The sequence below is a fragment of the Phascolarctos cinereus genome, unplaced genomic scaffold (assembly GCF_003287225.1).
Source record: "Phascolarctos cinereus isolate Bilbo 61053 unplaced genomic scaffold, phaCin_HiC Scaffold_5;HRSCAF=322, whole genome shotgun sequence".
Lineage (NCBI taxonomy): Eukaryota > Metazoa > Chordata > Mammalia > Diprotodontia > Phascolarctidae > Phascolarctos > Phascolarctos cinereus.
The window spans coordinates 187,020,599-187,043,553 of record NW_027555958.1 but is presented as its reverse complement, the minus strand read 5'-3'; the positions used below and the strand labels follow the sequence as shown (position 1 = coordinate 187,043,553).

The 22,955-nt window shown below is 39.2% G+C and overlaps 1 protein-coding gene and 1 long non-coding RNA gene across 2 annotated transcripts in view; both read right to left on the bottom strand.

The window, feature by feature from the left end:
- Nucleotides 1-1,947, bottom strand: part of ELOVL4 (ELOVL fatty acid elongase 4) — a 58,973-nt gene extending 57,026 nt beyond the window's left edge. The window contains exon 1 of the mRNA XM_020975527.2: nt 982-1,947. Coding sequence (XP_020831186.2) covers nt 982-1,081 — 100 coding nt within the window. The 5' untranslated portion in view covers nt 1,082-1,947. The remainder of the gene's footprint in view (nt 1-981) is intronic.
- Nucleotides 1,948-4,216: 2,269 nt separating this feature from the next.
- Nucleotides 4,217-21,761, bottom strand: LOC144457920 (uncharacterized). The gene is made up of 3 exons (XR_013487524.1): nt 21,614-21,761; nt 15,179-15,328; nt 4,217-4,410 (listed from the first exon to the last, which is right to left on the bottom strand). It is a non-coding gene; the product is annotated as an uncharacterized LOC144457920 (long non-coding RNA).
- Nucleotides 21,762-22,955: the final 1,194 nt, after the last annotated feature.

The following is a 22,955-nucleotide window of genomic DNA, read 5'->3' as shown; positions in this document are numbered from 1 at the left end:
CAAAGCCCATTAAGAACATACAAGTGACTCTAAAGAAATGTGGGAAACACTTTAACTAACGACTCTTTCCTAGGTACCAAATTTTCTTTTTTCTCTTGTGACTGTCATGAAAGGTTGTGGGTTTATTTTTTTTTCATTTAAATACTAAATTAAGCCTGTGCACAAAGTAGACTTGTCAGATGAGATCAGAAGATTTGGGAGTGAAGGAAGGGTGGGGCAGTTAATGCAATGGGCGCTTAGTACCTGTAATTCTAGGGGACACTACATACAAAACCTTCATCTAATATTTCAGCTCTATTACAAGAGCAGATGAGGGTGATAGAAGCTCAATGTCAGAAGTGCCTGGGATATGGGGCATGGTATCATGGGGTGTGTGTGTGTGTGAGAGAGAGAGAGAGAGAGAGAGAGAGAGAGAGAGAGAGTGATGGATAAAGACAGAGACAGAGACGGACTCCAAGAGACAGAGAGAGCGAGACAGAGACACAGAGAGACAAGAGACAGAAGTATAGTGACACACCGAACCTAAGTGTGAAGAATAGATTACCCATTTTAAATGACCGCAGTAAACCCGAGTTGGGCATGCACTGGATCATTCCAAAAAAAAAAAAAAATGCGGAGCCAAGAGAAGAAAAAGTACAGAGAGGATCGTGGAGAAGGGGGAAAGGGGAAAAGGGGGAAGGGGGAAGGGGGAAAGGACGGAGGAGGGGCTCGGCCACTTCTGCAGTGACTGGTGGAGGTAGGGGATTCTGAGGCCATTTTGATGGTGTTCTTTCAATGCAGAAGGTGGATAGGGAGGGCCAGACGAGGGAGGATGGAGCAACAATTCGAGGCCAAGAGAGGAAAAGACACACTGCCTCCTCCCTCCTCTCTCGGCTCTCCTTGGGCTGCAGGTTCGTGGGGGATGGGGATGTGGGGACAGGGAATGAGCATGCGGGAGAGGGCAGGCGGCCGCGGCGCGCGGGGAAGAGACAGCGCGCTTACCTACGATCGACCAGGTCCATCGGTAGAACTCTATGGTATCGTTGACCGCGGTGGACACAGCATCCAGCATGCGCGCCGGTTCCGAGTCCAGGAGCCCCATGGTGGCGGCAGAGGGGCACAGGCAGCAGCCGCGGCGGCGGTGGTGGTGGTGGCGGGGACCCTGGCAGGGGCAGGGAGGCTTGAGGCTGGTGGCTACCCAGACTCTGGCAAACCCAAAGGGAGCTGAACCAGAGGTGATTGGCAGCTGCCGCCTGGCTCTTTTCTCCTCCCAGTCCTTGCTCCTGCTTCTCCTCCTCCGGAGCTGCGGCGGTGATGGGGATGCTGATGGAGATGCTGCTGCAGCGGAGGCGCGGGGCGAGCCGAGGTGAGCGAGAAGCCACTGTCAGCAGCAGCGCAGAGGACGAGAAGGACCGATGAGAAGAGACTACTGCACTCTGACAGCCTGGGATCCCGCCCCGCGGCTCCAATCGCCTGTCCTCGCGTCACGTGACCTGGGGGCGACACTCCCCCCTCCCACGCGCTACTTACACTGTTCCGTCCCCGGAGAGAGGGCAAGCGTGGGGAGGAGGAGGAGGAGGGGGAGAAGTAGGAGGGAGCACAGAAAAGAGAAAGGGAGGGAAGGAAAACATGGGCATACGCATGCGCATGCGTGAGAACAGCCCTTGGAAGGCTGGACAGTGCATCTGGCGCCAGACCTAGGGTCTTCTGCGCCTTCCCACGGTGCAAAACCTAAGGCCTCGCAAATAGCTCTGAAAGGCAACGATAGAGGAGAGAGACGACCTGTGATGATGAGAAAAAGCCAGTCTCTCCACGAATCTCACCTCCCATCCTCTCTCTCCCCCGCAGCCACCTCACGAACTCCCGCCAAGAATGGACTCAGGTGTAACTCCTGAGCTGCGGAGAGCTCGGCAAGAAGAGAATTAGAGCTGGGTCAGCTCTGTCTGACCTGAATAAAAGAGGAAACACTGGCCCACTTACTATATCCCCCGTCTAGACCTGGGGAAAGGTTCTGTTTTTCACACTTTGGGAATGTCCCACATCAGTTAAAGACTTAATCATAACTCTGTTTGGAGCCGCAAAGGGTCCACTAGAGAAGGTTAAGTCATTGTTTGTGCTTTACACAAAAGCGGGCAATTTCAACAATCCTATAATAAGTACCACTACGTACTAGGCAGGAGGGCTGTGAAGACAAATCACAACAACCCATGCCCTCAAGGAGCTTCCAATTGATGAAAGGCAGGGGCCGTAATATTAATTTTTTAAAATAATTTTTTAAAAAGAGAGACAAAGTCATTGGGGGCAGCCAAATTGAGTTGATAAAATAAGTAAAACAACAGCAAACAAGAAGAGACCGATAAATTCAGAAAACAAGAATATGAAGCGTTGGAGGAGTCAGAGAAAGTTTTATGGGAGAGATGGAAGCTGAGCTGTACATTCACAGATATGGATGTAGAGAGGGGAGGACATTCTAGGGAAGAATGATTACATGTGGGATATATCAGCAGCAACTTTTGGTTACTTCTTTAAAATGTATTGAGATAGTGGAAAGGACAGATAAAGATACTGTGGGAGGAGAGGCATCCTCAGGGAGGCAGCAAACCTATATACGTGGAAATCTCCTAGCCCTCAAGGCAAGACAAACTGGCTTTTTTTTGATTCCTTACACACTACATTCCATCTTCCATATCCAAGTCTTTACACAGTCTGACCCTCTTGTGGGGAATACACTCCCTCCTTATCTCCTTCTCGGTCTCTAGTTTCCTTCAAAGTACATACAGCTCAAATGCCATCTCTTACATGAGGCCTCTCCTGAACCTCCCAGGTGCTAATGAAATTTACCTAGAAAATTTACCACTGGAAAATTTACCTTGTATTAATTTGGTATGTATTTTATATATAATTATATATGTACATGTTGTCTCCTCTAAAAAATATAAACTCCTTAAGGTTAGGTACTTTCATTTTTGTGTCTGTGTGCTCAGCACAGTACTTGATACATAACAGATGCTTAATAAATATTTATTAAATGATTAGCTGATCTGTTATTTTTATTGACACAAAACTAACTTTTACAACAGGGTCTAGTAACTTTTTTACTTACTACTTTATAGATTGTTTGAGATGCTTTTCTAAAGCTCATTGGGCAAAACACTTTGACATAGTTCACAATATCGAAATTGCATTTCAATATTTACCTTTTGCATTTATTCAAGGTTTACTCAGCTGTATATTTTTTTTCCTGTGTAGGAGGTAAGATGAGTGAATATACCCTTGCAACAATAACAAACCAAAATTTGGGGCATTGATTCTGTATCTTTGATGGATGGTGTCCACACCTATCAAGAAAACACAAGTAATATGTTTCTTCAGCTTTCACCTTGTTAGGCTGACCAGGCTAGTCCAAGTCATGTCCTCCATACATGTATGTTTACATGTACTTTTGACTACAAATGACTATAGGATGGAAATGGTGAAATGAAGAGGTAAGGAGTACTGTAGCTCTATTTTAAATGGCAAATGCTAAGGAAAAGAAAAGTAACTAAAAGAAATTTCTAGAGCAGTAACATCTATTATTTTGTATGAATGCTTTCCTAGCATTAATTAAATGCATTATCTACAAAAATATCAGTTACGTTCTCATATAATACTATAGTTTCTTAGATTTACTTGGTCAAAACAAGGAACTACCATCCAACTCTGCTTATTATTTAAACACATGAAATCCAAAAGAATCCCTGTCAATGCTTCCCATTTGTGAAGTGGTGTCAGATAAGATATTCTGGTCCCATACATTCACTTTGATTCTATAGAGAAGGTGAGAGCTCCCAATGCATACCTAAGCCTCAACAGAGAAAACTGACTCTCGTTCCTGTATTGTGGAGCCCTAATATTCAATTTAGAAACTGAAGAAGCAAGGCCTTTAATGAAGCCTGAAACTATTAGAATTATTAGCATTCCACAGTGAAGGACATTATCTTCCTGTAGTTAATTCCCTGCCCCACCCCAATCTTAGTTCCCATCCAAAAAAAAAAAAAGATTTGGATTTGACCACTAGGGGGCCCCAGTCACATATAAGACCTAAGTCACAGTCGCAACCTTTTACTTTAGAGGTGAGAGTTTTGCCTATTTTTCTTCTTCCACAGATGCCCAGAAAAGGAGCACGTAATAGCATCAATTACCATTTCTCTGTAAAGGAATATGACATATCCTTGAGTCACCCATGTTATGAAATATACTATGGAACCTGGAGTGATTCTACACAGAATACAGGAATGTGTCACTTACCTTCAAGGTAATCAGAATTTAGTATGCAATGTTGTTATTTATAATGCTGTCTTAGTAATTCCTTCATTGTTCTATCTTCACAATAAGATTAGAAACTATTTGTGTGTAGGGATTAGGTTTTATCAGTGTAAATAGTGTGGGATGCTGAAAGAGAAGAAAACCAGATTTGTAGTCAGAGAAGCTGAGTTTGAAGGGCACTCTACTACTTGGTACCCATGTGTGCAATACAGGTCACTTAACTCCCCTATGTCTGAGTTTTCTCATCTGTAAATGAAGAGTTTAGACTATTCGATGATATTTAAAGCCCCTTCTAGCTCTAAATTCTCTAATCTCATATTTTCTTTGTACCTCATAATGTTTAGCACTGTGCCAATTAGATTGATTAATAGACAATATAATATTAAATATAAGAATGTATGACTATGACCAGAAAGTTAGTATATTCAAAATGTTAACACTAAGAAATTCACAAGATTGTGGATATGGAGCTAGAAAAGAACTTAGAAATCATTTTCCAAAGGAGGAAACATGCTGACTAGAAAAATTGAATGATTTGTCCAAGGTAACACAGGTGGTAAACAGCAGCACTGGGGTTTAAATCTAGCTCCTCTCATTAAAATTCAATAATTCTTTCACTGTATCTATTATTCTGCCTTCAAAAATTGGCAAGAGTGGTGAGAGGAAGTGAGCTTAAGTTGTGTTATTAAAAAGGAAAAAGGGATGGAACATGACTAGTAAAAGAAGAGAGGGAAAGGTATTATAGTCAGAAGGAAAGATAGTATAGGAATGAGAAAAGATGTGAAAGCACTGAAGTGTAAGCAACAAAAATTATGAAGAACATAATACAATTCTAACCCACATGCTACTCAACTCTGGATTCACATAGACTTGAGTTCAACATGGAGGTATTTCAGACAATTTTAAGTATCTTGGAAAGTATGTGCTACATAGTGGGTAGGGCACTAGACTTGGAATCAGGAAGATTATGGTTCAGATCCTGCCTCAGAGACTTACTATGTCAGCCAGGGCAAGTTTACCCTTTTTGTAGTTCCCTCATCAGTTAAATGAGGGAATTGAACCAAGTGGCCTCAAAGATCCCTTCCAGCTCTAAATCTATATTCTTATGATCGTATCTATGATACTTTGGCTTAAGTTCCCACACAACTTAATCTCTGAATTATTAGTGTCAAAGTCAGGTCTAAATATCCAGTGGCCACAATACTAACAGACAAGGCAAAAACTATACTTAGAAATAGTAAAATATTAATTGTGACAAAACTATAAAAGAAAGAAATAGAAAACATATCTCAACAGATATTCCTCAGCAAGCAGGACAAAATAGTTTCCAAAATTTTGATACAGTATAGGGAAGAGTTAAGGTTTCACTACAGTCAGTTGGAATGAGGGTCTTCTGAAGCTATAGGTGCAGACATTTGCTGTTTCATTGCTTGAATACTGTTCCAGCAGCCCTCTGCTACTCCACTGAGATTAGATATCTTCCTAGCATGCTCTGTGGAATTTTGAGAACATGCCAGAATTCCATATTTCCTGGACACTATCATTGCAATTCCAACTGTCCTATGCACTTTTAAACTTACATCTTCTTAGAAATCTAGTTGAACCTCCAGAGTCTGTACCTCTTCACATAATTATCTACACACACAGTCTTGTGGGAATTGAAATACTGAGAGCTTAAGTCACACTTGTCTTTGAGAGACAGAATTCCATGGAAAATGCTTTTTTGTCCCACTTTGAGATCATAATCAATACTCTTTCACTTTCCATATGCACAGAAAGAAAGAGTGGAAACACAAGTTAAGTTAACCTGTTTGCTGCATGCTCCCAAGGGGGAAAAAAAATATAGTGCCTACAAATGACACTAGGGAGATGCAAAATTTAGATAGCATACAGTCAGTGTCCTCAAGGAGCTTACAGTTTAGTAGAGAACATAGGAAATTAGTGGGATGGGAAAGGAGGCTATGATGTAACCTGCTTTACGTGATTTTTTTTAAGTGTGAAGTTAAGAAGAGGAGTCTAAAGACATAATTTTAAGTATTAACTTGATTTGAAAAGTGGTTGGGAGCAGTTGTAGGCACTTAAGAACTTAACTGTAGTGATAACAACAGTACAGGAAAGATAATTCAGAACATTATGTATAGGAAAGAAAAACCAGGAAAGAAGGTAGAGGAAGAAGAAAAGTTAGATGCTCTTGTAGTTATCACAGTGGAATAAGTTGATTCATTTAATGCCACAAGTGTTAAGTACCCACAGGAGAAATATTATTTAATGGAAAGAACACTTCCCTATGTTCATAGAATTAAATGAGCAACTTATATTCAAGCAAGAAACTCTTTCTAACATCCCTAGCAAGTAGTAATAGAACCTCTCCTTCAAGACTTCAAGTAAGGTGGAACCCACTAAGAAGCCATACTCCCACCCATCCATTGCCCTTTATCTGGACATAAATTTATTCTGCTTTTGGCTAGCTCTAAGCGTTAGTAAGCTTTACCTTAATGGAACCTGAGTCCTAAAGCCCATCAGTATGGGACTCTCTCATCAGTGATGGAGATTAATGCCTTGTTCTGGCATGAGATGGGGTAGACTTGACTGGGGTTGTCAGTTCAACCCACAGTTGAAAAAGCACTGAAGGGGTCTTGAACAGAAAAAGTTTAAGAAGCCCTGGACTAAAGTGGAAAAGAGGACACTTTTTATCTTTAGGTCTCTTTAGAGTTTCTGCAGATTTTTGGACTTCAGGTGCTTCTGGCTTCCACCTTTGAGAAAGATGATGGAAGATGCCAAACCTGCTTTAGGTTGCTGAAGGAAAAGACTCTGCAAAGATGAAGAGCTGGCAGTCTCCATCATGAACCTATCCCCAGCTTATTATACTAGAGGCTGCAGGGGCTTCCCCTTGGGTGACACCTGGGACCCTCTCAGTCAAGCTGAGTTATGTCATTCTCAGTATGAAAGTTCCTTCATTCTATTGTACTCTAGTATATATTCTCCTATGTATACTTTCTCAGATTTATATTTTTTTCAAACTTGGATAGATGAGCTTCTTGGCTATCCACTATGTACGTCCATTGTGGAACTAATATTTGGTGGGAAGAGAGTCAAATCTTGGTTATAAAGCTTCACCCCCGTCCCCGATTAATAAAATTCTGATCAGAAGTTAGCTTCAACCTGAAAATCACATCCTCTAGATGAATAATATTTAATGGAATAGATACATATAATTCTATATTACTCTGAAGAGAGTAGAATTGTCAAGCTTCTGGCCCCAACCTCCTGCTTCCTCTCCTGGCAGGATGTAAAGTCTCCCGTGGAGAAGGGTGAAGGCTAGAAATGTCTATTCTGTTTCCCTTCAAGCCACACAGTGACACCTCCATGTGGGGGACTGTCCTCATATCATTTATATCAGTCAACAAACATATAAGTGCCTACTTGGCACTTACTTGGGGTGTAGGGTGTGTTCAGGGAAGACTAGTACCTCTGGTGTGGGGGCTGCCATGCCTTTTTTTAGGGCTGTTTTCTACCTTTGGTGTTCACCTGATCCACCTAAGTCTCACCTGTTTCTCCAAGAAGCTGTAGCATGCACTGTTTCAGCTAAACCAAGTTGAGGGTAACTGAGGGGTCTCAAACCCATTGGTGAGTTAGAGAGGCATCTACTTCAAGCATGTGAGGTGGAATAGGCAAATGAGACCATTCCCTTGGTGGAATAGGCATATGAGAACAATTTGTTCCAATGGCCATGAAGGCAGCTGAAGCAGTCACTGCAGAGTGCTTAGAGCTTGGTTAGACGTTGAAGACACCAAGGTCATCCACTGCATCTTGAGCCATCACCAGTCACCCTGATTCTGTCCTGCCATTGGACTGTGATGACTCTGGAAGAGAGTGTGAGACCAATGACTTCATGCAACTCTGCCTCACTTAAACCCAATTTACGCTTGAATCAAAAGACATCACCCATACCATTTTACCATTTTACCTATCTCAAAGTCCTGTGGCAACAGGCAAGTGATGAAACAAAAGGTGCAGATACACTGAGAGCTATAGTCATAACCCCACATACAGGCAACCCAGGCCGTAGGGTTGTCTTCTCACTGGAAGCAGCAGTGGGATTTGGCAGCCTTCTGGGTATCTGAGCAGCCCTTTAAAGATCACACTACTCACCTCCTGGTGTAAGGAAGGGGCTAGAAAAGGGTGCCCTAAAGATTGTCTGCTTACTCAACCCTAGCCTGATTGCAGCAGGTGGAGATAACACCCTGTGGTCAAAACACAAAAAAAGTACAAAAACTTCTGCAAAGAGGACTCCGCTCACCATCAGTACATGGAATGTGTGCACACTTATAGACAATACAAAATCTAGTAGACCTGAAAGACAAACAGCTGTTGTTGTGAGAGAACTCAGTAAGTATAGCATCAAGCTAGCAGCCCTGAGTGAGGCAAAGCTGGCAAATGAAGGCCAACTTACTGAAATCAGAGCTCGATACATGTTTTTCTGGAGTGGTTACAATGAAGGGGAATGCTGTGAGACTGATACAGGTTTGCAACCAAAACTAATCTAGTCAATAAGCTTGTATGCCTCCCTAAAGAAATGAACCACAGGCTCATGACAATGCGATTGCCACTTGTAGGAAAACACCATGCCACCATCATCAGTGCCTATGTTCTTACCATGATGAACCCTGATGAGGTCAAAGAAAAATTTTATGAAGACCTAGAGACCCTTATCATCAATGTGCCAAAAGAGGACAAGCTTATAATCTGGGAGATTTTAATGCTAGAGTAGGCTTAGTCTACCAGACATGGCAGGGAGACCTTGGGAGGAATGGAGTTGGAAACAGCAACAGCAACGGTCACTTACTACTGAAGACTTGTGCATCTCATAACCTTCTCATCACCAATACTGTCTTCTGCTTATCTAAACACATTGGCATTTAATAGACTATGTGATTGTAAGGAGAAGAAATAGACAGGATGTGAGAGTAATGACAGCAATGTGAGGCACAGAGTGCTGGACTGATCATAAACTTATCCTCTACAAACTAAATATTTGCATTCAGCAAAAGTGGCAGCCCCAAAGCAAAATGACTACCAGAAGAATTAATGTCAACAGATTAGATCTTTTTTCTGAGAAGGAACAGTTTGTTCCTTACTTGGAGGGAAAGTTGAACAAACACACAATTGGCAACAATGGAGCAGAACAAGAGTGGGCAGCTTTCAGAGATTTGGTGTACAGCACTGCATTTGCTCATCTGGGTCAGAATACTCACAAACATCAAGACTGGCTTGATGGGGAAATTCAGAACCTGCTAAATAAAAACCAAGAACTCCACAGAGTTTACCAGCAGGATAGTTCATCCATCTCTAAGAAGGCAGCAATTAATTCCATCAAAAGTAAAGTACAAGCAATATTTAGATGCGAGATTCTTGGCTCAGTAAGAAGGCAGATGAAATTCAGTTTAATGCTGATAGTAATAATCCAAAGCACTTTTATGATGCCCTGAAGGTTATGAGCCAAAGACATATGGTGTATCTCAAAATGGAGCCACATTGATTAGTGATAAGGACACGATCTTAGAAAGATGGGCTGAACACTTCTATAGTATTCTCAACAGACTATCAATCAATGCTGAACCATTGACCATTCACCTCAGATTGAAGTCAATCCCTCCCTAGGTGAAGTTCCAACTGAAGAAAAGGTTTTGAATGCTATTAGGTTCTTTTCATGTGGCAAAGCACCTGGCACTGATTCTATTCCAACTGAAATTTACAAAGTAGAGAGTCCATTGCTCATACAAAAGTTGACTAAAAATTTGCAATTTACATGGCAAGAGGAGGTTATCTCCCAGAAGTTCAAGGACACCTCCATTGTCCATCTCTATAATGGTAAAGGATAGATTGTCCTTTGAACAATAACAGGGGGGGTCTCCCTCTTAGTCATTGCTGGCAAGATTCTTGCCAGAGTCCTCCTTAATAGGCTGATCCTTCACCTGGAAGATGGTCATCTACCTGAGAGCCAGTGTGGCTTCAGAAAGGGCTGAGGAATGGTCAATACGGTGCTTGCTGCCTGACAACTCCAGGAGAAATGCCAAGAGCAGAACAGAGGTTTGTACACAACATTTATAGATCTGACCAAGGCCTTTGCTGCAGTCAGTCATGAGGGCTTATGGAAAATTACATCAAAATTTATGCTTGCCTGGATTCTGGATAATGGATGATGCTTTTGTGCTTTCCCAGTCACCTGGTATGAAACAAGGCTGTGTGCTTGCTCCTGTGCTGTTTAGCATGATGTTTTTAGCCATATTGTCAAATGCCTTCAATGAGGATGAACACAGCATCAAGGTCAGCTACCACACTAATGGTAAATTCTTCAACTTGGAAAGGCTACAAGCCAAGACCAAAATGGAGGAGTGTTGGCATGTGATTTTTTGTTCACAGATGATTATGTACTCAATGCAGCCTCTGAAGCTGAGATGCAACAAAGTATGGATCATTTCTCTGCTGCTTGTGCTAATTTTAGCCTAACAATTAACACCAAGAAAACACAGGTATTCCATCAGCCAGCACCACAACACCCATATGTGGAACCATTAGTTACAGCAAATGGAAAAGTTTTGAATGCTTTGGATAAGTTCCCTTACCTTGGCAGTATACCTCCTAGACGTACACATTGATAATGAGGTTGACACACAAATTGCCAGAGCTAGTTCAGTGTTTGGGAGGCTCCAAATGAAAGTGTGGGAGAGAAGAGGTATTAGACTGACTACCAAACTGAAGGTCTACAGAGCCATTGTACTGAACTCATTGTTATATGCCCGTGAAACCTGAACTGTATACCAGTGCCACTTCAAGAAACTGAATCGCTTCCATTTGCATTGTGTCAGGAAGATTCTGAAGATAACTTGGCAGGATAAGATACCATATGCTAAGGTCCTTCCTCAAACTAAACTGCCAAGCATTCAAACTCTACTGCAGAGAGCACAACTATGACGGGCTGGCTACATTGTTCAAATGCAAAATGTATGCTTACCTAAAAGACTATTTTATGAAGAACTCACACAGGGCAAGCACTCACATGGTGCTCAAAAGAAGTGATACAAGTACACTCTCAAGTTTCTCTTAAGAACTTTGGGACTGATTGTGTGACATGGAAGACATTGACACAGGACTGCTCAGCATGGCATGCCCTCTTCAGAGAAGGTACTATGCTGTATGAGCGAAGCCGAATTGAAGTTACTCAGAAGAAACATGAGATGAGCAAATGTAGAGAATCCACCTCAGATGTTCACATGGACTATTTGTGCCCAACCTGTGGTAGAGCATTCTGAGCCCAATGTCTGATCAGCCACAAGTGGATGCATTATATCTTGACTCTAACATAGTGATGTCATTTTGGTCCTCTTTGAGAATGAAGGACAACAAGAAGTGCCTACTATGTGGTGGGCACTGGGTTAGACAATAGAGATACAAAGGCAAAAATGGAATAGTCCTTGCATTCTGAGATTTTATATTCTCTCAGGAAGACAACATGTGCATAAATAAGTATACACAAAATAGATATAAAATAAATTTAAGGTAATTTTGGGACAAGGAGCACTAGCAGTCATGGGGCTCAGAAAAGGCTGAGTAGAAGGTGCTAGCTGAGTCTCGAAGGAAATGAGAGATTCCATGTGCTGGAGGGTGGAAGAATAGTATGCTAGGCATTGGGGATAGTAAGAGCAAAGGCAAGGAGACAGGAGATTGAGTTTAACATGTAAGAAACACCAGTTTGGCTAGGACTGTAGAGAGTACAGGAAGAGACGTAAAGGTAGTTTGTAGATTGTAAAGGTAGTTTGGGGCTTTAAAAGTCCAAAACAACAGTTTATATTTTATCCTAGAGGCAATAGGGATCCACTGAAATTTTATTAAGTAGGGGAAGTTAGTTGAATTGCTAGAACAATGGGTAAGGAAAATCATTTTGGCAGTTAAAAGAAGGATGGATTAGAGTTCATTACCTAGGGGCAGCTAGGTGGGGCAATGAATAGAGCACCAGCCCTGGAGTCAGGAGGATCTGAGTTCAAATCCGGCATCAGACACTTACTGGCTATGTGACACTGGTCAAGGCACTTAACCCCAATTGCCATAAATAAATAAATAAACAAACAAACAAACAAACAAATAAATAAATAAAATGGAGTGCATTACTTACAACAGGAAGACCAGTCAAGAGGCCATAGTATCACCCAGGTGAGAGATTACGAGGATCTAAATTAACATAATGGCTCTGTGCGGAGTCAGAAAAGGATGATGAGAAATGTGTAGAGACAGAAACAGAAACATTTGGCAACTGATTGTATATGTGTAGTGAAGGAGAATGAGTATATGGTTTAAAATCTGTCTTTCTGAAACTCCCTCTGATTGCTCCTAATTCTGCTTTCTAGAGAGAAGCAAAAGAAATCTAATCCTTCCTGCCACATGAAAGCCCTTTAAATATTTGAAGTTAGCTATCATGTCTCCCCATATTATCTTTTTTCAAATGTTCTTATTCCAAGTTCTTTGAACTTCAGTTATATGGCATGGTCTCTAGCCCTCTCACCATCATAGTCACCTGCTTCTGAATAAGCTTAACAATGTTTTTGCTTAAATTAAGAATCCTGACTAAAAGTATAACGCCAAATGTAGTTGGACCAGAGAAGAGTACAGTGGGATTATCTTTTCCTTTGTTATGGATACCATGCCTTAATTAATATAGACTTTGCAGGCATGTATTACATATGTACTAATGGCTGTGCTCTATGTGTTGTACATGGTCACTCAACTTCATACCATAGTCTGGACAATAGACATTATCCATCCGCTGGGTTTTTCCTATATGTGTGATTAAGATTCTAATTTAAAAGTCTCAGCAATGTTATAGGTTTGGATGCAATTGGCACAATGTCATTTGCAAATAAGATTTGGAGGACCTCACAATTGATAGGCAATCACTTTTGCATTTGGATAGTATACTCAGCATCCTCCAAAATAGTGACAAATATCTTTTGAAAATATAGGTTTCCCTATTTCATTCCTTCGCTGATATTTATAATTAGAAGCTTGTCAAAAATGTTACCTCCATTGTTATATTATTCAATGATTCTTACATAATATTTTTTAGGCAATTGGGGTTAAGTGACTTGCCCAGGGTCACACAGCTAGTAAGTATCAAGTGTTTGGTCTGAGGCCAGATTTGAACTCAGGTCCTCCTGACTTCAGGGCCAGTGCTCTATCCACTATGCCATCTAGCTACCCCAGATTCTTATATAATTTTAATGTATAAATGTTAGGGGCACATCTTCTTGTATTAGAATCTGTAGGAGAGAATTTTGATCTACCAAATCACATGTTATTTGTAGTCAACAAATAATAAAGTAGAATCTTATATCCTCATCATCAGTTGTGTGACTATAAAGATGTGATCTTGCTATCAAAAGTAATTCATGAAAGCCTGCCCATTTCCCCGTTTTTTAAACTTTCATCAAGGATATCCTCAATGTGAATGGAAATTATTCTCACAAAGATTTTTTTTAGTTATTGGGGAGTAAATACATAGATCAGCAGTAATTATTAATGTTTTCTTGATCATCTTTCATTAGTATTAAGAATATCCTTGATTTTGCCAAGCATTTCATACTTCAGAAATTTTCACTATCGATCTCTTAATACTCTCAAAATTATATCAAATACAATAGGGATCTTCTTTGTGTATACTTAATTTAGTTGATTTTCCCCCTATTTATTGTTTCTTTAGTATTATTTTTACTTCCTCATGTGACACATTAGGAATTGTGATGTTTAGTTCAGTGGTGGGAAGAGCCTAATCTGGTACAGTAATCTTATCAGAGCTTTTCCATTTTTTATTTATGAGACAATTATAAGATTTAGGACTCCAGGTATTAATCTTACAATGTTCTGCCACATTTATGTATGCCTGTACTTTCCAGGAATCATCTGTGGGACCTTGGGTAAATCATTTAAATTCCCTTACCTTGATTTTCCAGCTTTAAAAAGAGGAATTTGACTAGATGACCTCTAAGGCGTCTCCTAGCTTAGAATCTATGATCTTGTGATCCATGATCCTAACAAGAGAGTAACATAGTTGGAAAGCTCTGATATGAATTTTCTCATCCTTTTATTTCTGTGGTTACAAAGCACCTTTACTTCATATCACTGAAAAACAGCTTTAGAAAGAGAGATTGTCAGGAAAAATTTGAAAGATCTTGAATTTATTGATTTAATATGGGCTTTGGAGCATGCAGAGGTCATCTAACATGAAAGCACTCTGTTTCTAGTAGAAGACATTCTGCATTCCCCTATCACGAATCTAGTAGTCATGGACAACAGACCATGACTCAGTCATTGACACAATGAGTTAAAAGAAAGACCAGTTTTTATCTAGAGTTGTTATACTTAGTTTTTGTTCAGTACTTCTTGACTGGATATAGTAAACCATAGCTTCTGATTAGAATTACAGAATTGTCATCCTCCTTAATCAGAGAGAGGCTTTCTAGTCACTGTACTCTAGAAGATAAGAACCAAGATGGCCAGCATTGTCTTTAAAACTGGAAGGGACCTCCAAATCTAAGGCACCTCCAAAGCCACCTGTCTCATTTTATAGATGAGAAAAATGAGGCTCATGGAATTTCAGTAATTTGTTCAGATCATAAGCATCTGTGATGAGATTTGAATCCAGATTCTCTGATTCTAAAACCCATTTCTTGTGTGCCTAAAAAGATAAAACCTCAAATTAGAAAAAGACAAAGTATCAACCTCATGCTAATAAGTGACCAAAAGAGACAATGTACCCAGTGAAGAGTAGAGAGGCCAAACATGGCAAAATAGCAGAGAACTTTGGCAGCCCTGTAGTATCAAAAATATGAGTTCCTCTTACCACATAGTAAGACTTGACTACGTGTGTTTTCCATATGTATATCCAAGAGCACAGATTCCTAGAATATGCCTAGCATATGATTCTTTATGCATTTTATTCTTTCAATTGACAAGACTACTTGCTGTCCTCCTCTCATCTCCTTCTCTTCCACTGAAAAGAAAAAAAGAAAAAAAGAGAAGACCTTTTAAATAGACATGCATAATTAGGCAAAATAAATTCTCACATTGGCCATGTCCAAAAACCATATATCTGCATCTTGAATCCATCACTTCTACATCATGAGGTGGGTAGCATGCTACATCTTTGGTCTTCTAGAATTGTTGCTGGTCATTCTTCTCTTTGCTTCCTGATCCCTATTTACAAAGATTATAGTTTTTAAGTCTTTCAAAGTGTGTTTTTACAAGGCTGATAGTGTATAGATTTTTCCCAATTCATTCTGCATCAGTTTATACAAGTCATTCTAAATGTCACTGAAGTTGTCCCTTTTATCATTTCTTAAAATACAATAATTTTTATTACATTTAAATACCATTTTCTTTGCCAGAACAAAAAGAGCTGCTGTAAATTTTCTTTATATATGAGCTCTTTCCCTTTCTTTTATCTCTTTGGGGTGAGGACTACCAGTAGTATCATTGTGTCAAAGAGCATGTACAGTATAGTATTTTTTGGAATTAGTTGCAATTACTATCCCGAATATGTGGACCAATTCACACCTACAGTGTTCCTGTTTTCCTGCAGCCTATTCAATATTTGTCATTTTCCTTTCTTTTTGTTTTCCATTAATTTTGCCAATATGCTGGTTATGAGCTAGAACCTCACAAAATCTTCCCCATTGATAAATCTGAAAATTAATCACTAATTTATCTATGATGTCATTATTTATGTGTGATTAAGATTCTAATTTAAAAGTCTCAGCAATGTTATAGGTTTGGATGCAATTGGCACAGTGTCATTTGTCACATATCTACTTGGAGCATATCTTCATACACAGTATGTGAAGTTGGGCTATGCCTAGTTTCTACCAAATTACTTTCCAGTTTTCTCAGCAGTTTTTGTAGAAAAATGAGTCCTTACTCTAGTAGCGGAGTCTTTGAATTTATAGAATATTAACCTAATAGGTTTGTTTGCTCCTATATGTTATATATCCAATCTGTTCTACTAATTGACCTCTCTGTTTGTTAGCCAGTATTGAATTGTTTTGATGATTACTGCTCTGTATTATTTTACTTCAAGTATAGCTGGGCCCCTTCCTTCCCACGTTTTTTCATCATTTCCCTTGAAAATCTACAACTTTGTTCTTACAGATAAATTTCATTATTATTTTTTTCCGTTGTGGCCAAGTAATCCTTAGATAGTATCATTGAAATAGCACAGAATAAGTAAGTTAATTTTGGTAGCATTACTATTTTTTTTGTCATATTGGCTCAATCTATCATGAGCAGTTAATATTTCTTTACTTAAGTCTGTCTTTATTTCTACAAATACTGTTTTGTAGTTGTATTCATATGGTTCCTACCTGTGTTAAGTATCTATATTAGTTCTTTGTCTATGGCACCTTTCAGCAAAATGTAGTTTCCTTGTTTATTCTTTTAATCAAATCTATTTTTGTGGTTACCTTGTATAAGATTATGATTGCTACCCCTGCCTTTCTGAATTCACCTAAAGCATAACAAATTTTTCTCTAGACCCTTATTTTAATTCTGTGTTAACCTTTGTTCCATTTCCCACAGGCAGCACTGATTTGTACTCCACCATCATCATCCCCTTGCCCCACCACCAGGATAAACTCATTATCACCAGGAAACTCATCACAGAGGTAGCTTCAGCTTTGGTACTCACATTTTATCAGTACTCTGAGTTGCTCCTGTTCCTCTGATTAGAGAGCTGGAGGACAAAACATAAAATTCCTCCCAAAGTCTCCCTTCAAAAAGAGCCCAGAAAAAAACATACAAACAAATAAATAGGGCCCAGAAACTTAGCCAACTCTACATTTCTTACCACCCATACTGTTTGGTTTTGACTCTACCATCATGCCCCCATTATTCCCCCCAGGTACCCTCTACCCCTTTCCCTGCATTTCAGCTTCTTTTTGTATGTTGTCTTCCCCCATTAGACTGAAAGTTCCTTGAGGGCAGAGATAGCATTTCCTTTTCCTATTCATATTCCCCAGAGCTTAGCTCAATATCTAACACATAGTAGGCACTTGATATATGTTTATTGTTTTTTACTGTATGTTTCTTGAAAATAGCATTTTGTTAAATTTTTCTTTGTAATCCATTCTTCTATCCATTTCCATTTGACGGGTGATTTTGAACCATTAACATTCACCAGGGATTGAAAGCAGTGACTTGCTTGAGCTTTCCCCAAAACCCCTCCAAATACCTGTAAAAAATGGCTCTAAACAAATTCTAAAGCATCAGAACCCACAAAAAGATGGAGTGAAGCAAATTTCCAGGCCAAGACAACCTGGATGGTTGATCAGAAAGGTATATCACGCCAGGCTGAAAGAGGAGCGCAGTGAGGCATAGGCACACAGGCCTCAGCAAACCTGGAGCAAGTAAGAGAAGTAGAGGAAAAACCAGGAAGAGAAATGAGAGTGATGCAAGAAAATCATGAAAAACAAATTAACAGCTTGCTAAAGGAGACCCAAAAAAATACTGAAGAAAATAACACCTTAAAAAATAGCCTAACCCAAATGGCAAAAGAGGTCCAAAAAGCCAATGAGGAGAAGAATGCCCTGGAAAGCAAAACTGGCCAAATGGAAAAGGAAGTCCAAAAGATTACTGAAGAAAATATTTCCTTAAAAATTAGAATAAAGCAATTGGAAGACAGTAACTTTATGAGAAATCAAGACACTATAAAACAAATCCAAAAGAATGAAAAAATAGAAGATAATGTGAAATATCTCATTGGAAAAACAACTAACCTGGAAAATAGGTCCAGGAGAGAGAATTTAAAAATTATTGGACTATCTGAAAGCCATGATCAAAAAAAGAGCTTAGACATCATCTTTCAAGAAATTATCAAGGAAAACTGCCCTGATATAGTAGAACCAGAGGGCAAAATAGAAATGGAAAGAATCCACCAATCTCCTCCTGAAAGAGATCCCCAAAGGAAAACTACCAGGAATATTGTAGCCAAATTCCAGAGTTCCCAGGTCAAGGAGAAAATATTACAAGCTTCCAGAAAGAAACAATTCAAGTATTGTGGAAACACAATCAGGATAACACAAGATTTAGCAGCTTCTACATTAAAGGACCGCAGGGCATGGAATAAAATATTCTGGAGGGCAAAGGAGATAGGATTACAACCAACAATCACCTACCCAGCAAAACTGAGTATAATCCTTCAGGGGGGAAATGGTCATTCAGTGAAATAGAGGACTTTCAAGAATTCTTGATGAAAAGACCAGAGCTGAATAGAAAATTTGACTTTCAAATACAAGACTCAAGTAGAACATGAAGAGGTAAATAGGAAAGAGAAGTCATAAGAGACTTATTAAGGTTGAACTGTTTACATTCCTGCATGGAAAGATGATATTTATAACTCATGAGACCTTTGTCAGTATTAGGGTAGTTGGAGGGAAAAAAATTATATGTATGTATAGATAGATAGATAGATAGATAGATAGATAGATAGATAGATAGATAGATAGATAGATAGAGGCACAAGGTGAGTTGAAGTTTAAGGGGTCGTATCTAGAAAATAAAATTAAGGGATGAGAGAGGATTATACCAGGAGAAGAAGAAAGGGAGAGGTAGAACAGGGTAAATTATCTCACAAAAAAACAAACAAACAAAAAAGAAAAGGCTTTTAAAGCAGAGGGGAAACAGGGGAAGGTGAGAGGGAATAATGAGTGTATCTTATTCTCATCAGATTTGGCTTAAGGAGGGAATAACATACACATTCAATTGGGTGTGGAAATCTGTCTTACCCTATAGGAAAATAGGGGGAGAAGGGGACAAGAGAGCAGGGGGATGATAGAGAGGAGGGCAGATTGGGAAAGGGGGTAATCAGAAGCAAATACTTCTGAGGAGGGACAGGGTCAAAAGAAAGAATAGAATAAATGGGAGGGCAGGATAGGATTAAGGGAAATAGAGTTAGTTTTTCACAACATGTCTACTGTGGAAGTGTTTTGCATAACCTATATTGAGTTGCTTGCCTTTTCAATGAGGGTGAGTGGGGAGGGAGGAAGGGAGAAAATTTGGAACCCAAGATTTAAAAAACCCATGTTTAAAAAAAATGTTTTCACATGTAACTGGGAAATAAGAAATACAGGAAATGGGGTACAGAAGTCTATCCTGCCCTACAGGAAAATAGAAGGGGAAGGGGATAAGAAAAGGGGGGAGAAATAGGAGAGAGGGCAGACGAGGGGAAGGATTATTCAGAATGCATGCCATCTTGGAGTCAGGGGAGGAGCGAGATGTGGAGAAAATTTGGAACTCAAAATCTTGTGGAAGTAAATGTTGAAAACTAAAAATAAATAAATCTATATTAGAAAAAAACATTCACTGTTATAATTGTTAATTGTGTATTTCCCTCTGTCACATTCTTATATATTTCTTCCTTTCTTTGCTCCCTGACCCCTTTTTACAAAGAGCAAGAGGGTGGTCAGAGGAATGTGGGCTTTGCTTTGTGCAATCTGCTTTTGCTCCCTCATCTCTCTTCTCTTTCCTTTACCCAGTCCCCAATCATGGGTTCCTACTTTCTATTTTTCTTAATCCCCTTTATTCATTTCAGGTTAGTTTTGCTCATAACTAATCCCTCCCTGAATTTACCCTCCCTCTTACTCCATTCTATGGCCTTATTTAGTATTTCTGTACCCATTTGTGTAGTCTACCCTCCTTTGGTTCAAATGACAGTGACCTTCAGATGACATTCTAATCCCAGATCTTTTCATCTTTGTTTTTATAGTCTTCTACCTATGCACTCTGATTATGTGAGACTTAGTCTGATGTTCTTTACAGGTTTTTGTTGTAGTAGTTGTGGGGGACAGATGAGCTATACTACTTCCTTGTGCTCCACCATCTTTGCTGGTCCCTGGACTCTATATTGCAAAATGATAAATGAAAACTGCCCAGATCTATTAAAAGCAGAGGGGAAAGAAAAATAGAATCTATCAATCATTCCTAAAAAGAAGCTTAGAGAGAAAAGTTCCAGGAATGTCATAATAAAAATCCAGCATTTCCATGTCAAATAAAAAAATACTTCAAGCAACTAGAAAGAAGTAGTTCAAATAACAAGGAACTGCAGTCAGATCCACACAAGACCTAGCAGCTAATACTAAAAACAGGAGGATATCTTGCAACATAAAATTCTGAAAGGCAAAAGATAGGCTTACAACCAAGAATAACTTCCTTTGAAGTGCTACACATAATCCTGAAGGGCAAAAATGGACCTTTAATAGAGGATTTTTTAAAATAGGGAAGTAGAAGACTTTCAAGCATTTCTGAAGAAAAGACCAGAGCTGAATAGGAACTTTGAAATGCAAAAATAAGAGTCAAGAGAGACCTAAAAAAATAAATTTATCTGAGCAATAGGAGTTATATGGTAATGTAGTACTAACATTCTAATGGGAGAAGAAAAAAGTGTCTCTCCAGATTTTTGTTGTCTTCAGATGGTGTTGAGGGAAATGAATAAAAAGAACAAAAGACCTAGAGGATTGGTTCTGTTCTGAGGGTTTGAAGAGCATAAAGTGAAGGGAGGGAAAAAAGAAAGAATACACTACTGTAGTAAGGAGGAAAAAGTGGATAGGATTTGTTATTTCTCATAACTGGGGTAAAGAAGAGCACACAAAATATAGGAAGGAAGAAGGGGAGTGGGTATCAGATGACCACTCTTAACTGAATTGAACAAAGGAAGGTTGAATACATATAAAAATAGCTTGGTGTAGAAATATAAAATTCAAGAGGCAAACACACAGCACAGAGTATGACAGTAAGGAGAGAATAGTTGCAAGGAAAACAAACTTCCTAATCCAGAAAAGAGGATTAAAATATTGAAAAAAGCAAAAAGCAAAGAATTAGAATCTAAAGGGGATCATCACAGACAGTTGGGAAAAAGCTAAAAAAAATACTGTATGTAGATAAAAATGAAATGTCATTATACTGTAAGAAATTAGAAAAGACACTATTTCAGAGAGTCCTGGAATGACAATTGTGATTTTTGAAAAAGATTATTTGAAGTAGTATAAGTGATAAGACTCCAATATGAAATCACTTAAGCTAAGTGGTCCTAATGACCATAAACACATAAGCAATGATGACAGTTTTCTATTGTCCTGACTCATTCTGTCAAACACATAAACAGTATTTCCTGATTGAATGAAGCTGCTGGTTGACTCCAACAGCTGCCCACCACACCCATTTCTAGGATTCCTGAATATAGGTTCAGACCCTCAACCAATTTCTGTTCCCAATTAGGAAACTTCCTTACCTTAGTCTAGTATCTGTGAATGACGTGGAGAATTTCTCCACTCCATCTGGGCCTGATTAGGAATTTTCCTTCCCATAACTGAGATCTGTTTTTAAGCAAGCCCATCTTTAAGGTACAAAAACTTCCCTGTTCAGATTCTACTCTGAGCACGTACTCCACTGAGATCTTTGTCACAATACAAGGCTCCCTCATGTGATTAACCTTGACCCTGTTTGTAGCCTAATCTCTGTCTGTTGGTGTTGTCATATAATGTGTGTGTGTGTGTGTGTGTATGCTTTTGTTTTTGCCTACTTGTTGCTCCATATAGTAAAAAAGCTCATACTTGTACTAATTTCCCAAATATCAGTTTTCTGTAAATCCTTGACCTTGGGTCTTTGCTTTAACCTGAATTATGAAGGCATATAAAGCACTTGGGTAGTATGAACTGATAGACTAATGTGAGAATCAGAAAAATAATTCATACAAGGACAATAACATTGTAAAGAAAAACAGCTTTTAAAAATTTAAGATTGCTTTGATCTGGAGCATGCCCAGATGATACTTATCAAATCACTTAGAATGCTAGGACCTGCTCAGACATGTTCTATTATTGAAGCTGGCAGCTCAAGACTTGATTATCCCCTGGTAGCTTGCAAAGAAAATATTGCCTTCTAATATTCAGTTACTCTTCTTGGAGCCATTGCAAAGGTGCAGGAAAACTTGCCTTTTCCAGATTTTACTATAATTAAGTTGATTTGTTATAGATAGCTAATTGGCCATCAAGCTTAGCCCTCTCCTTCTTTATGGTCAAATTCAGTACTGCAACATAATGAAGGCATAATTCTGGCCCCTGTGATTTTTATGGCTCTTATACCATCTCACTGCTACTCAGCCACAGATATTTCTCCTGCAGAAAATACTTATACATGGCTAATAGCAGTCTCTAGTTATTTCTAAAATAGTTCTTTTAGAAAACAGAAACTTTTTACATACTAAGTCACTGTCCCCCCAAAAAATGTTACTAATACTTCTATTTTATTGAATTTCGTTTGACAAAACAAGGAGAATAGAGTTGGCATCATAGACCAGGGTTTAGTATGTGAGTATGTAAGCTTACTACTTCTTTACTTAAGAGAAATCACTATAGGAATTCTGTTCAAGTTCAAATCTGTTTGGAGACCCAGTTTTTTCAAACTCTAACCTAACTTTAGACTGTTTTCTGATTGCCCCTTTGGACCTAATCACCAGTACATTCTAGCTTATTCTTCCAATCACTGGGCTTGCCTAGCACCATATACTCCATTTTGCTTGCTGTTTTACATTCTTTCCATAAATGACATTAAGATAAAGGTAGTGGTCAATA